The 16809-nt window shown below is 38.8% G+C and overlaps 1 protein-coding gene across 3 annotated transcripts in view; it reads right to left on the bottom strand.

The window, feature by feature from the left end:
* The window catches only part of LOC121422140 (UHRF1-binding protein 1-like), a 59299-nt gene that overhangs the window by 6967 nt on the left and 35523 nt on the right, over positions 1-16809 (bottom strand). Inside the window, exons 6-17 of one of the 3 annotated variants that reach the window (XM_041617033.1) lie at positions 16594-16797; positions 15193-15387; positions 13932-14112; positions 12181-12198; positions 10843-10929; positions 9645-10214; positions 9273-9379; positions 8487-8573; positions 6115-7666; positions 5552-5632; positions 4264-4515; positions 1303-1422 (exon numbers count right to left, since the gene is read on the bottom strand). In XM_041617033.1, coding sequence (XP_041472967.1) covers positions 1303-1422; positions 4264-4515; positions 5552-5632; positions 6115-7666; positions 8487-8573; positions 9273-9379; positions 9645-10214; positions 10843-10929; positions 12181-12198; positions 13932-14112; positions 15193-15387; positions 16594-16797 — 3454 coding nt within the window. The remainder of the gene's footprint in view (positions 1-1302; positions 1423-4263; positions 4516-5551; positions 5633-6114; positions 7667-8486; positions 8574-9272; positions 9380-9644; positions 10215-10842; positions 10930-12180; positions 12199-13931; positions 14113-15192; positions 15388-16593; positions 16798-16809) is intronic. The other 2 variants (XM_041617034.1, XM_041617035.1) reach the window with 2 other exon arrangements.

Genomic DNA, 16809 nt, shown 5'->3' on the forward strand with positions numbered 1-16809 from the left:
TTACTATTTTTTCTGCTATTTTTACAACAAAGTTTTCTTTAGGGTGAACTTCCCCTTTAACTTAGACCATGGTCTAACTATGTGCTAAAATTATGGGAAGCCAAAGGTGTCAAAGTTTTCATTAAGTTGTATGTTTCTTATGTTTACTGTGCTCTTTCCCGATTCATCGATGGTGAAGAAAATCATCTATTTATACTTCCTAGATAATTATGAATGGTTCAGGATACGGGCCTATGAGTCTATCTAGATGTTGCTAGAATGATACACGGTCTGGGAGTGTTTTATCAACATGTGAACATTAACAAGTGGCCCGTTGCGGAAAGAGAACTTTGCGATCAAACGCAACTCAAAAAATCTTGTGCAACTTGATTTTCAGCCGATGAAGCACCCGTATTCGGGACTTGTGCTTGATATTTTGACTTGCGTTTTAAACGCAACTCGTTCTGTAACAGGCCCAAGATCTGACATCTTTCCTTGGTCTTGATTGGCTGAGTAGCACGGGAGTCAGATTAAAAACAGACTCGAAAGGATAACATTTGAACAAGTCATTTCATAAAACGCTACCCAGGTAAAATAAAGGCATAGAAATGCTGTGTGTGAGAGAGATAAAGAAATGTGTGGGGTTTTTTAAGATGACGCTAAAAGTAAACTGAGCAAACCAAGGGTGGAATGCATGGATGAACCTAAGGCTTTTATACAATGTTGTTAAACGATGCAAAAAGAACCCATATATAGAAAAAGAAAGAAGAAAATATTTTGATTGGCCCGTATTCTGAAGTCGGGTTTAACTTAAACTCAGGTTTAAAGTTGTGGTTTAAGTATGGAAAGCCATAATTATCAAAATTTGTATTAAGTTGTATGTTTCTTATGTTCACTGTGCTCTTTCCTGATTCATCGATGGTGAAGACAATCATCTATTTATACTTCCTACACAATTATGAATGATTTGAGAGCCGAATGAGCTGAAGTATAATATCTCTACTGTTAGTGATTATGTAACAATTGGCTGTCCATACTTAGACCACAACTTTAAACCTGAGTTTAAGTTAAACCCGACTTCAGAATACGGGCCATTGGGTGTAAAAAGTTCACCGGTGTTCCTAAAAGGTTGAAATACTCAAATAATCTTGGCACTACATAAAAAGTATTATGTGCTGTACAAGGAATAAGAAGTTTTAGGAGAAAGTGAAGAAAGTGTTGAGAAATGCTAGTACATTTTGTAAAAGAAGGTGTTAAAGAAATGACATTTAAAGAGGGTGATAAGAAAGGGTGTTAAAGACGGTGTAGCTAAAGAACGCTTACCGTTATCGGTACTAGCAGGCAAATTGTAGAGAAAACGTACAGCATCCCGCGTGCACGTAAAGTACATTAGTTTTTCTTCTACGCATGCTTGTGTTATGCATGCAGTCAGGGTGGCGTGGACTTTGAAAATGTAGGGGCAGAAATGAAAGGGTGAAAGAACGATCGAAATAAACACAACATGTAACGTACAAGATAGGGTTCACAATATATGAGGGCTACAAGATAGTCTGCAATAGCTAGATCATTAATAACCTCGCCTACACTGTTACCATGGCAACAGTTTCCAACACATGGACAATAATACGTCTTGCCAGTCTTAACCCCAAACCTATGGATGAGCAAATTATCATGAGGATTGGTTATAAACTGATGAAGTAGTTTGAACTGCATGATTTTTCCCTAATTTTTAACATACCATATATTGTTACCATGGCAACACGATTTCTGACACATGCAAAAATATGTGCTGCACATCTTTACCTCAAAACCAATATGTAAGCCAAATCTAATGAGAATAGGTTGAAAAAAATTGATGAAGTAATTTAAAACTCCTAAGTGTTTTTACCCAATTTCTGCCATATAATACAATGTTACCATGGCAACATGATGTGTGACACACTTATGAAACATGTTTTCCACATCTATCAATATTATTGTGTGTGCCAAATTTCATGAGAATTGGTTAAAAACTGAGGAAGTAGTTTGATGCGCAAGATTTGCGATGGACCGACCGACCGTACGCTGATTCCTACAATTATACTCCTTCAAACTTTGTTTGGCGGGGGTATATTAACAATTACATTATAAAGGAACACATACAGTACAGTATGTGATTACAGAATTAAAAGTTATATTTTGTTAATGTTTCTAGCACTTAGAAACAATGTGTATTAAGTTCTTTATATACATGTATTATCGTTTCATTAATGAAGTGTTAAGTGAACGCCAGTACTGGCAAAAAACAAAAATGTTGTGAGTGCTATAAACAGAGCACTACTAGTAGGTCCTGTCACATCTTACAGATTGTAATGACACTTGTTTTTTATCCAAGATGTAATATGTTGTGACATTAGGCAATGCTGCAACATTACCGGTTGCAACAGGTCATCTGTTAGAGGTAATCAGTTCATTGGATAATTTACAGAGATTATTGTCCAGTGAGATTACAGAACTGATGTGCAAAAAGATGATACACAGTATTGAGAGAAGTATTAAAATGGATGGGTATTACATCATTTTGTCATAGATTTTAGACCATTTTGTAGTTTGAAATGCATTGCCACAATATTTTTGTTGCATATGATATATTTATGTCATCAGAGAACCCAACATGGTCATTCTTATTATTACTACAGCATACAGTTTAATCTTTTTTTTTTGGGGGGGGGGATATCAAGCAGCCCTATAAAACATAATCAATACTATAAAAAAAAAAACTACACGTGTAGGTAAATTTTGTATGCACAAACGCAGGGAAGGTGCAATTTTGCTCGCAAAATACAGCAAACAGCCCTAGAAAACAAAAACAGAGCCCCTGGAAAAAATCTAATTTATTGCAATGTAAAATCTCATCCAATTTTTCAGAAATTGTGAATAGTAACCCCCGATAAGAAAATCAATCTTTGCCACTGCATACCAGCGCAACCACTTTCAACATTTGTACCTTCAGTATTAAAGGCAATAATCCTAGTAACCAGGTCCTTTGGAAAGGACCTCAAATCGTCAGTCCTCTGATTGCTTCAAGAACTTGTGCTTTCTTTAATAGAAGTTAGACCAAAGTAGCCACCCAATGCCAATGTTCACCATTATGTAAACATTAATTTCAAAGTGAATTGTAATCAAACTGGATGTTTCAATGACGAGACAGAAACACATTTAAAAGGGAAGATAACAGAAAACAGCACAAACGAAAGGAAAATTCAAATATGACAAGTACCGACAAAAACAATTTAAATCAAATTATCAAGCACATTCATACAAACTGTATAGCACAACCATCTGTCTATTAAAAAAAACACAAGTTTTATTTCCGTTGCGCAAAATTCTGCTGACCCATGACAAAAGAAAGCAACTCTCTGCAAAGAGTGTAAATGAGAATATGTCAGGTTATTTTATATGGAGATTGCTTTTGAAACATCTAATATTTAATAAAATTGGGGGCTATATGACTCCTATAGCACAGATAATATCCTGAATCAAGAAAAAAAATCAATTTAAAAAATAAAATCAGTTGCTTCCATTTGTCAAGGGACAGCATTATTCCCTTTTGAAATGTGATTTACATGCACAGAAACCTGTCCACAAAGGCCACCTGCCTATAAAGACTGATTTTCTTGCTTCACTTGTGTGAACTTAATATTCATTTTCATTGTAACTGCATCTATGGATATTGACATGATTTATACATTGCTTGCTCTCTCTCTCCCTAACATTATTCAATTGTTTACACCAGAGAAATCATTACACAGGGACTCAGGATCTTCGCCCCCAAGAAGCCCCCAAAAATCCATGGACATATTAAAAGAGCCCCTAAAAATTCCCAAAGTGAGTCGGAGAGTGGTTTACATGAAGGTGAGAGTTCTGTATCATCAAAGGCATTAGTAAGAATTAATCGCATGAGGTACCTTTGGAACAGTTAACTTCTCACACTGAGAGTTTTTGGGCCGTTTCAGAGGTTACAACTGAAAAACGTATGTAGCAAAATTAGGCCGATGAGCTTAATAAGTACTACCCCCCCCCCACAAAAAAAAAAATAAAAATCATTAATTTCCCCTTGTTTACACCTGAAAAATGAAAACCTCAAACTTCATCAACAGTGGATGTTGGACCTTTGGAACTGAGCCCTTCAAATTTTCAAGGGAATATTTTTTTAAATGGCCTCTATGGACAAATTCTTTATAAACAGGTTGCCACTTTAAAAGTCACTGTATAAGAGCATGCATCAAAGAGTAAATTACATACCTGAGTCTAATCTATTCATGTATTTAGTGAAGCTCTCATTGCCCTTTTCCTCCTTGTCGATATCCAAGACGGCTGCCCTAACCGCCATGTCCTTGTGGCACATCTGAACCACTGCACTGACCCCGTGAAGGTCAAAGGTCATGACTGAGACCTGACGTAGCTTATGGATGCATCCAGCAAAGTCATCCACCTTGGGTTTCTCCTCGGTGGGGACTAGATCATCAGTGCTACTGTCAACAGTGGACGTTGATCCTAGGTGGGATGATCAAGAAAATGATTTTTAAAATCCTTGTATCAAAATATAAACAAAGGTCAAAGGTCATGACTGAGACCTGACGTAGCGTATGGATGCATCCAGCAAAGTCGTCCACCTTGGGTTTCTCCTCGCCGAGGACTAGATCGTCGGTGCTACTGTCAACAGTGGCTATTGATCCTAAGTGAGGAATAGTGAAGAACATAATTTTTGAAATGCTGTTTGCATTCCATTTTTCATCAGTAGACTGTTAAAACCTTCAATGTCAACATTTTGAAAAGGTAAACACTCATCAAGGAGACCTTAGAATGCTCATGGACGCATCCACCTTGGGTTTGTCCTAAGCAGTGTCTTGATCATCAGTGCTACCATTAACAGTTGGTCATTGAACCTTGGAAGAATGATTAAAAATATCTTTTTCAAAAGGCTGTTTGCATTGCAACTGTACCAGTAGAGGTTGATCCAAGGTTGGAACAGTCAAGAACATGATTTCTAAGGCTTCTATTCACTTGGTCTACAAGTAGTTGGTCCACTTCCCAGATAGTCTAATACCACATGGACTAAACACAATTTCTACTATCAGTTTGGTCTAATTGCTGTTTGGTCTACTCTACACTTGGACTAATACCCGCTTAGTATAATGCCTATTTGGTGTATTTTCCACTGTCTACTTATTATCCATCATTTGTCAAATGACATTTTGCTTCATAAACAGTTCGTCTAACCATCCAGATTAAATGGTTTTAGACCAAGTAGATATTAGAGGGCATGGGGAGAGTCATATGGTAAATAGGCTAAATGGCAATTAGACCAAATGGTTAGTAGATGATGGCTTTCAGACAAAGTAAGATTACACCATGTGGGACGAGACCAAACGGAAAGCAGACAAAATGGGTGTAGAAACAACAACAGCACCCACCATGGAATCCTTGATTTTGATTGGCTACTGACAATGTTACCATGGTAGTTACCATTGCGATATGATAAGTTACTATAAGAGCAACTATGATGCAAAAGGGCCCAGATAATACACACCTGGTAAAGGGTTAGGCGATGAGGTAAGAACGCTGCTCTGATGTCCATCTTGGGTTGTCAAGGACTGCGAAAACTCGCTCCCTGGAACAACAATGAGAAATGAAACAAGTTGGAGACATAGATAATAGGTACTCGCTATTCTCCTGCGAACAAATCTGCAAAAAAGTTATCAGTATATATGCATCAGTCAAACAGGTGGTTGATAGTTGGGATCATATAATGGTGAATTGGATCCTAATCAAATGAATGGTTGAAATGTATAACGTGACCAGTCATTTACTTAAGCTGATGAAAAAAATTGCTAATGACTTGTACTTATGACAAGGTCTATTGACCTATCATGGTTTTGAGATGAGGATGGTTTATCAAATGACAATGATCCACATCACTATCTTATAAAAATATAACACACATCATTTTGTTTAGGCATTGGAATAATTATACACACTTGTCACCTTTGAAACAGCACAAATGCCAAACATTCCACAGACACCTCATGCGTACATAAGGTACCTCATGCTTACCTAAGGTACCTTATGCCTTTGGTCATACAGGACTCTTACCTAAACCACTCTCTGACTCGATATCCGCAGTGCTTCCCGGTCTCGAGCCTTGAGGAACCATCGTGAACCCTTCACTGGAATCACTGCTCACTGATATTGTCTCAAAGTCCATTCCTTGCTCGTCCAATGATGCCATAGAGCTGGCCGACATGAGCGCATTCATCTGCATGGTGATGGAGTTCTGGCTGTTGCTCTTGGGGATGCCTCCGGAGAAGTTGGACAAAGAGCCACCGCTTGTCTCTGAGGATACGCTCCCTGATTGGGTCAGGTCTGAGGCGGAGTTGTTCTTCCTAGGTGCTTGTCCTTGAGGATTGCCCAAAGGATGTGAAGTCACATTGATCGTTACCGGTTCATTGCTATTGAGAAAGGACGTGTGACCATTGCCATTGGGTGTTGCATCAGTGATAACCACTGCACCAGGTGGTCCAAGGTTCAATGCCTTTATGTCACTACGATCCATAACATGAACACCATTTCCATTCACAACACTATTGCATATACCATTCTTAACGTCACTTTCAAGATCAACCAAGTCCGACATAGGCGACGATGAGTCTGTAACAACCTCAGAGCTACTCTGATCTAAATCTGATAGTTCTGTCTTCTGAATGTTTGTCAATTCTTCTACGCTACCACCACCATCGGCTTCTGCTTCCTGACTACTTTCCTCTACCTTCCCATCATCCTTGGTTACATCACTGGCCGACGTTGTCTCATCCTCCTGTTTGTCGGTACCCGACGATGGGGGTCCGAGCAGGGTTAAATGGATACTGGGGAAGACTACGGAGATCACACGACTGGCGACGGCGGGCATCGCCTCCTGAGGTTCATCTTTGGCGAAAAGGTTTTGGTCAAGTTCCATGTTTGAGGAGAGGACTTGCAAGGATTGCTGGAGTCTAAGAAGGAACAGAAGCTGATAGTGGTTGATGGTGATGTCCACAAACGAGGGCGTGTCTACAACCATGTGCATATTGGCAAGAGATGGGCTACTCCCAGATATATGGTCATGTGATTGTAATGCTGTATTGCTATTGGCTGAGCACATCCATAGGCTGAGCGGCAGAGGCTGGATGAATGGTACTGGCCTGTCCGGGGAGCTGGGCACTCCAACAAAGTCTGCCCAGATCTGATCAACCTTGATGCCCCAGACATCATCAGCTGCATTCGGTCTGAAGGTATACGTCGTCATCTTCACATCCTGAAGCTGTTTGGGGTGTTCTAACCCGTCCCTTAGCTGAGGCGGTGTCCCATTCTTGTGAACAGAACCATCCTTCCTATCCTCCTGCATCTCTGGAGGCAGGAGGAAGTTGGGTTCATAAGCATGCTTCCAGAACTGTGCTGGCAATGTCTCCAGATCCGTCTTTTTGCCTGGGAACGACGAAGAATGAAAGAGTTGGACTCCTTGGAATTTCTGCAGGACTTTAGACAGGTCCGGTCTGGAGGAGTTAGTCCCAACCCGGCAGTTGGTTGCTGTTACTTGTGAGACTTGGACCTGGAGGATCTTGGGCCTGTCAGGTTGGTTGGCCACAGGGTCAGGGACAGGAACCAGTACCTGAATACCAAAAGACAAGAACAGTTCATAAGTTATACCATGGTCACATTTACTCTACGGCTGTTTTATTCATTTTTATACAAAGCACCTCTATGTAGCTTGTACGTAAAATGTGAAAACGGCTGTTTTCGACACGCCATACGGCCGCTGTAGAGCAAATGTGACCAAGGTATTAGGGCTGCACAGGAGCTGCGATGAAAAGATGCATAATACCTTCATAGCGGGATTCCTCCTAAGAGACGTGACAAGTTGCCCTGAAATAATAGTCAGCCAAAATCACTGACAAACTGCTTCATGAAATTAAGATAATCTTAAAGATCCTAAGCCCACATGCAAATGCCAATATTAAACTACAGACTGAAATACAAATTACTTGATGTGACATGAAACTTTGGAGCATTGTGGCCCAGTGGATTAGTCTCCGGACTCTGAAACAGAGGGTCGTGGGTTCGAATCCCAACCATGGCGTAATTTCCTTCAGCAAGAAATTGATCCACAATGTGCTGCACTCAACCCAGGTGAGGTAAATGGGTACCTGGCAGGAATTTATTCCTTGAAACGCACTGCTAAAGCCAGGGTAATTATGCTGCATATACTGTAGAGCGCTTAGAGACTTCTGACAAAGTAAGTGTTAAGCGCTATATGAGCCAGTATAATTATTATAATTATTTAATGGATATTCACAATCTTACGCATTCACCAAGTTTCAAAATAATAGAATTCGATGCCACAAATTCAGTTGAACATAAAAGTTTAATTTCTGTCGTTTCTAAAACATTCTAGATTCAACTCTATTAAAAAAAAACAGAAAGTGGTCTACCTTCTGCATAAGAGCATCTATTCTGATATCAATGTGGTCCTGTCCTGTGCTAGTTTGGGAGGCTGGAGCTATTTCCTCTATTTCAGGCTGTTGGAGGTGAAAGGAGTGTAAAGTGTAGACAATGAGAAACAATCCAAACATTCATTAATATTATTGGGTGTACCAAGAATATATCTTCGATCAATGGTGTATATGAATAAAAGAACCCAAGTCCATCTCCTAGTTAAATTGAGATAAATCCTGTCCTATTCTCATGCAAAAATCTCACACAAAAAATAAAATCCTATTGGTTGGCAGTTCTGGATGAGGTATATAAAACAAATGACTGCTCTGTATTCGGATGACAGTGGAAATGATCACTCCATTCACGCTTTTCATATCACATCCTTCTACCACCCTTCGGCCAAGGCCTTGGAGTGATAAAAGGGGCCGGTATGGAAAGCACCTCATGGCCCCATCTTACAAAGAGTTGCCATTGATTGGATCAATCAAACTATGGAAGGCCAGCAACTTCAACATCTAAAATACATGTTTTTTCAACATATTTTCTAGATATGATGCACATTCATAGTTCTCTTGGAGATTTAGTGTGATTCTCTTTGTTTACTACATGAGATTAAGAAATTCTTGTAGAAAAAAATATGGTATGGATGGATTTCCGTACAGTTGTGATTGATTGGGTCAATCGTAACTCTTTGTAAGACAGGATCCTAGAATGATAATTTATCATCCTTCTCATGAGCAGCCATTATTTTTATATTAATATCTGGATAAGATATTACTTACTAATGTCTGCATAACATTGAAAGCAAACTGGTTGAGCCATAGCATAGTAGTATTGTCCAGTCTGAGCTGCATAGGGTTAATCTGAGCATAGATCACAGGAGCTGGCACTGATGAAATAAAACAAAGAGCATACATCATATAATGAGATTTTTTTTTAAATCATATATGACATCACTGGTTTCTTTAGTGCCTACCAAACAGCAACGCAAAATTTTAAAACATCAAAACTTTATGTTTATCTAATTTTGGTGAAATTTTTAGGGATATGCTTGTTGGATTTTTCTCTACAAGTTTATTAAAATCAACTTTCCATTGCGGTGAACTTGGTAATTTGTACATGTAGGAATTAGTGAGGGCAAAGGTCAAACTAACCTGGGAAGTCAAGTTCATTAGGGAAGTAGAAAGACATGTATTCTACATGTATGGACGGTATCTCAGGAGGCAAGTGGAATGTCTTCTTGTCTGACATCAAGAAAAGATTATTGCGCAGGTTTTCCTCGTTGTTCGCACCCCGGTCCGACGTGGCCACGTTGCTCAGCTGCAACGCTCGTATTCGGAACACCAGGCAGCTGGACATGAGCTTGACCGATGTCCGCATTGACTGACCAGGCACAGCACCGGATCGGGGATGACCTTGGGGTGGGGCGGCTGTGCCCCCAGGGCGCCCCGGCGGACGGCCGTGGCTGGCGCTCGAGGCTCGCTCCCTGCCAACTTGCGATTGAGTCCTGTTTGGGGGTGTGGCAGGGCGTGCAGGGGGCGTGGTCTGTTTTGTGTGTGGATGGGGTGGGGGCGTGGCCGGATGAGTGGGCGGGGCAGTTCTTTTCTTAAGTTCGTTGCGGGCCATGGCGTACTGTTGCTTGAAGTGGGCTAGGATGGTGTGTATCCATTTATCTGAGAGACTCATTGCATCATCAAAGTACTGCCAGTGTGTCCGAGAACTACCTGCGTGACAATTAAGAATGATAGAGGAATAATACAATTTCTATTGATGCAGCAGAAAAAGGGGCAAATACACAAGAGATGATATTCACTTCTGGGATACAAACACGATCCTTGGAAAAATAAATATACTGTGACAGTTCTTATAAACACTTATACAGTATAGCAATGATGAATAGGATGTTGATGATGATGAATATATTGATGACGATGGTGATAATGATGATGACGATGATGATAATGATGACGGTCAGGATAGTGATGATGAAAATGATGATGATGGTGATGGTGATGATGATGATGATGATGATGATGATGATGATGGTGGTGGTGGTGATGATAATGATAGTGATGATTATGATGATGGTGGTGGAGGTGATGATGATGATGATGATGATAATGATGGTGATAGTGATGGTGATAATTGCAATGATGATGATGATGATGATGATGAAGATGAACAGAAGGATGATAAAAAAGAAGATCATAATGAAGACGAAGGTAATGATGATGATGGTGGTGGTGATGGTGATTAAAATAATGATGACAACTATAATGATCATGAAAACACGGATAAAGCTGAAGGCATTCTAAATCCAAAATAATCAAGTGATTTATTTTTCATACTTACTTGCTATATGATAAGGATAGTAGTCAAATGAAACACCAGAAAATGAGATCTGCATAGCACCTCCCTCTATTCTCCTTTTGAATGATTCTAAATTGATATGAAACAAATACAAGAATTATTCAGCTAAAAAAAATACTTCAAGTAAATAGTAAATATTGATGAATTCCACTGCTTGCAAGATTCACAGGTGCAGAGAAGGCGGAAAGATTTAATTATTTTTCTTTATCAATCTTCCAATAAAAAGTATACCTTACTAAAGCAGAACATATTTTATTTATTCTTTCGTACTTCTCAAGTCATATTAGTATTTACCAGAACAGTATACTGTACATTTAAGAAGACTATTAATTAAGTGCAAAAACAAAGAAATGCATAATTGCACAAGCAATTATAATCATGAAGTGATTGTGATTAACTGTGCAGTGCATTTTCTGGAAGGTGCACTGTGAATGGCTAATGATATAAACATGCAAACATTTTTTTTTAACAAGCAATTTAAATGTACATTGATGAAGCCACAGCATTTCTGTAAAACTAATTACCGGTACCGGTAACAATTTGTTTAAAGCAACTTGTAAAAATAAATTCAAATTGCCCAATTTCTCTTTTATTTTCATTCAATGCAATTTTTAAAGCTCTCCTTGCTTAAGTTTACATGCTGTTATTTTGTCCATAATGCCTATTCTTAATTCAAGCAGGAGGGTAGGTCTACATAAAATTTTACTCTCAATCACATATTACAAAATGCATAGGGTCGGTTCACATACAGCAATGATCACTTACACAATAAACACAAAACAAAAGATAAGAAAATTCTACAGAATGTAGGAGTTGCATAAAACCAAAACATTTAGGATTGAAGTTCTAGTATTCTCCTCTTTTATGAATTATAAAAACAGACTATGAAATGTGTCATTAATTGGGATTTATTTTTTAATTGAGTTCTATTTCTTCATTATACCCTTTCTAATTCCTATTTATACAGTCAAAAGTCAATCATGACAAAATGCCCTTTCATATTAAAATCTAGCACATTTTGAGAGATACACAATCAGTACATACATGTAGATGCACGTTTAAAAAAAATCCCCAAAGAAATTGACATTATTATTCATGCACACCATGCCAGTCTTTAACTGGAAACAATTAGACATGCAGTGTACCAAAAATTAGTTTCTTGGAGGGTTTTGATTTCTGTGATTACTCTACATTCAAAAATTGAGAATGAAAGTGGGAGATTATTTCTATATAAGTAAAAGAAGAGGGATACAAAACCAACTCAAATAGAACAAAAACAATCAGCAAACACAGTGCATTATATTAGCAGTGATTTAATACCTTTTGCCGCATTCTTGTCTGAATGAAGTTGAAATGAATGGTGAAAACAAAATGAGAAACAAAAGGACTTAAAAGTCGTGGCACAAAGAAATGTATACCAGCACCAACCCAAACGAAATGAACTGATGAATACCAACTAGTGAAAATTCAGTATGATATGGAGACCATCAGAGCTACCCAGAAAAAAAAATAAGTGTAGCAAGTTTGGGAATTGTACGAGCCAATATTTTAGAGCCGTCTGCACCAGCCCGAGTTTTCAAATAAGCAGCTATTTCTGATCTGGAAATGATCCTGATCTAATATTGCAACCCCAAGCTATTTACAAATTACCCCGCTAGTTAACAGGTGCAAACACACTCGGGATTATTTATTCATAGCGTCACACCATGATGCATCGATGCCTCGCTAGAGCACGTATTGCTCTTCTTGGGCTGGTGGAGATGGGGTCGTGAAGAGGGTCGATCGGGCTAAAATCTCGAGATTGAGCAAAATTGGGCTGGTGCAGCACCGCCTTTTGGCATAAATACAGTGTGTATTTTCATGTTTTATTCATTCATATTGTTCTCTTTTTTTTAAACATGTACAGCTGTAGCAATGACAGTAATTAAAAATTTTCTTTTGCTATACATATTTCCATATAAAAAATTAAAGATGTTCCAGAATTTGTTCTGCCCGGTCCAAATGAGCCTTTGTACAAGATGGGACTATGATCTCTTCATACTTAGTTTTCACTGTAACACTATTGATGCATGTTAGATAGCAATTTGATACCAACCACCTATACAGCCACAATAACATATTGTGAAATCAAAAAAATAACTTGCAAAGAATAACTTCTTGAAACAATCATTACAGGGTGATCCATAAAAAAAAATCAAAAGCAACATGTTTGAAATTTTAGTTACACGGTTTCCACAAGATAAAATTCTGAAATCAAAGGTAAAAGCAAATTAGAAACAGCCTCATTCCTAATCACATAATTTTCTGAATCTTTGGCATGATATTAAAAAGTTTAAAGTAAGACTCATGTTAACCATAAAAAATAACTCTAGACTTTTTTTGCAGAAACTACACCATAAACAAATGGTTTTCATTCCCTCACATTACATGTAGTCCTTTCTTTTTCTTCCACTTCTTTGGTATAGATCTTATTAAATTGACGTTACGCCGCCATCTTCACAGCAAACGCTTTGCCTTGCATGCAATGCTGATCTGCAGCTGGCGCATCTCTGACAAATCTGTCTACACATATTCCTATATCGTCTGAGGGAGGGCGCTATGATATTATGTCATAAAGGTCTATACTCCTCATAGTCCCATCAGGAACAAAAAAAGGGGAGGATCTTTGTGTCTATAAAGCACTTTCAAAGTGCTAGATCTATGCTAAACTTGTTTATGGACCATGTCACCAAACATTAATTAATGAAATAAATCATAACAATGTTATTGCAGCAGCGAGTGAATTGGGGAAAGGGCTGTATTTGTTGCAAAATTATTGGGAAAAAAAAGAAGGCCACATTAATTTGCAAGTTTAATAGTGGTGACATTAAGCTTTTCGTTTTTCAACTGCAGCAAAACAGAAAATTCAAGCCCTTATTTTCCTTTTGTCTGTCAAATTTTATTCCTTATTATTCACACCCTTCCATGAGCATAAGGAACAAATATTTTATCAAAGATAGTTGAAATCTTTGGGCGTCTTCCTAAACCCCGTTCTAGTGAATGGACTGTTCCAATACTTCACACAGACATACCTATCTCGGGTCGATTCATTTCGTCACAGAGGTGGAGGTCGACCCTCTTGGTGAAGAAGTGATAGGATGTCTCTGGGACGTCGTAGCGCTCAAAGAACTGGAGCAGTTGAAGTTCCTTGGAGGTTTTGACATTCTGAGGTCTGTTGGTGGGATCCTCCGTGGGGTGTTGGTTGCTCACAGCCTGGATAAGACACCAAGTCAGGAATGAAGATGAGGGGGAGGGTGTTTCACAAAGTGTAACTTAGAGTCATGCTTAAACACCAACGAACACGTTATTAAACACATATGGGGCATTGCAAGAAACTTGTGATCAATTGCAAGTCTGTTTTCGTTCTTGAAATCAAGCATATGCCATGCAAATAATTGTAAATTTGCGATTGATTGCTAATCTGCTCCATGAAACAAGGAGTGTAATCTAATTTGCTACAGTTACAAGTGATCAATCAATTGTAAAATTGCAACAGAATATTTGCGATTGATCGCAAATATTTTTTGCAACACCCCCATAGTCTGATTACCCAATGCACATGATCTGACCAGTTCGGTGATACATAAGTACATGTATACCGCAAGCAACTGAAATTGAAGTGCAACACTAAAGACAGACTTAAATCTTTGTGAAACAACCCCATGTCATAGACATAGACACCAGCTCTCGCCAAGGATACTTTTAGCAATGAAGGGCATACATTCAAGTCACACTCACAGAGGTAGTTTTAAACTTTGTATTGGAATCGGTGTTGACTTGGGCAATTTTAAATCATAATAATATCGGTATATTTACCCTAATCTATGGATTGAATAATAAAGTAAACAGAGAATCATTTAATTATAGTTAATTACTTCACGAGAAAAAAAATACCTATTCTTTGGAACAGAGAAGTAGGTTTTTTAATGGTAAATCATATGGCTCTTCCTCATATGGGAACAACGGCTTTTAGTCACCTCCGATAGACTAGACATGGAAGCACCCTTAGAAAGTGACTGTTGACATCCAAGTTTATGTTCAATCAAAATCCTGCAAGATATCATTAGCTAACTTCACAAAAGCCAAAGAAACAGCAGCAGGTATCCTATTATCTTCTACCTTCTACTCTTTTCATTTCAGTATAGACAAAAGAATAGCGGACTACAAGCAGTCCCAAAGTGAATTCCTGCATGTGTCAAAACAACTAAAGTGAAAATGGACCTACAATTTGTAAAGGTGCCACTGGCGTTCTTTGCAGAGGACATGAAAATAAGCGGATGGGCCTACACATACCTCTCCTGCTGCCTCGGCATGCACTTTACTCTGAGCCGCAGCCTTCTGAATAACAGGGTTGAGACTGCGCATGTGAAGCATGACGGCCTTGATCTGGGAGTCGGTGAGAACCCAGAGGATATCGTCCAGAAGCACTTGTAGTCTGGATGTCACCAGGGAACAGTCGTTGAGTCGTTTCTTGATCGTGATGCAGATCTGAGGAGTGAAAGATTATAGACAGGTCAATAATAATAATAATAATAGGCATTTATAAAGCGCCATCTAGAAATATTCTATTCCGAGGTGCGTTGTTATCATTATCATTACCCCGGCTTTAGCTCGAGCTGCCTTTCAGCGCTCATGCGTTCAAGGAATTAATCCTGCCGGGTACCCACTCACCTCACCTGGGTCGAGTGCAGCACGATGTGGATAAATTTCTTGCAGAAGGAAATTACGCCATGGCTGGGATTACAAAGGTTACAAAGGTCATTGGAATTATAAGTCTTTTTTCTGGTCTTCTGTATGACAGGATTAAGACTGTGCATATAAAACATGATGGCCTTGATCTGGGAGTCAGTGAGTACCTAGAGGATGTCTTCCAGAAGCACTTGCAGTCTGGACGTCACTAGAGAGCAATCTTCGACTCATTCCTTCATTGTGATGCAGATCTGAGGAAAGATGATTTATAGACATTTATCTACATTCTCCTTTCCCTAACCAGGTGTAGAGTAAATGGGTACCTGGGAGGAAATTTTCATTTAATGCTTGAGCACCTGATAAGGATAGTTGTGCTAAAGCTGGGGTGACAGTATGCAGCGCTTACAAACATTTAAGTGTTGCATATTATTATTATCATAAACAGATTTATTAGTTACAGGATGGATGTTCCTCATGTAGTATCTGATGTGTAATACATTTGGTTTTGTTTAATCTCCATTCTATTGTCAGTCTAAAAGTGGACCACTCCACTGCTTTGCAGTCCAATTTTTTTCTAAGGCTTTTCCTTACTTTTTTCTTAAGCTACATGTATCAGCATAAAAGGAGAGCCCAAACTCTGAATATTGCATCTTTGGTCAGTTTAACGTGAATCATTCCACTGTTTTGAAGGTAAAAATGTTTTCTCTATTACCTTTCCTTGATTTGTGATTAAACTAATTGGCGCAGTGGGAGAGCCCGACCCCTCTCTATCGCATCTACTGTCAGTCTAAACATGGACCATTCCACTGCCTTAAAGGTAAAAACTTCAAGTTATGAATATGCTTTTGTTCAATTACCTTTCCTTGATTTGTGATCAACCTAATTGGCGTAGTGGGAGAGCCCGACCCTCTCTCTATCGCATCTACTGTCAGTCTAAACGTGGACCATTCCACTGCCTTAAAGGTAAAAACTTCAAGTTATGAATATATGCTTTTGTTCAATTACCTTTCCTTGATTTGTGATCAACCTAATTGGTGTAGTGGGAGAGCCCGACCCTCTCTCTATCGCATCTACTGTCAGTCTAAACGTGGACCATTCCACTGCCTTGAAGGTAAGAACCTGTCCTCGATTCATGTCTTTAATCCTGGAGTATCTCAGGTCTGCTGACTTCCAGTCTGGGGTTGTACTCTGGACAACAAGCTGGGCAATCTACAACAGAAA

The sequence above is a fragment of the Lytechinus variegatus genome, chromosome 9 (assembly GCF_018143015.1).
Source record: "Lytechinus variegatus isolate NC3 chromosome 9, Lvar_3.0, whole genome shotgun sequence".
NCBI lineage: Eukaryota > Metazoa > Echinodermata > Echinoidea > Temnopleuroida > Toxopneustidae > Lytechinus > Lytechinus variegatus.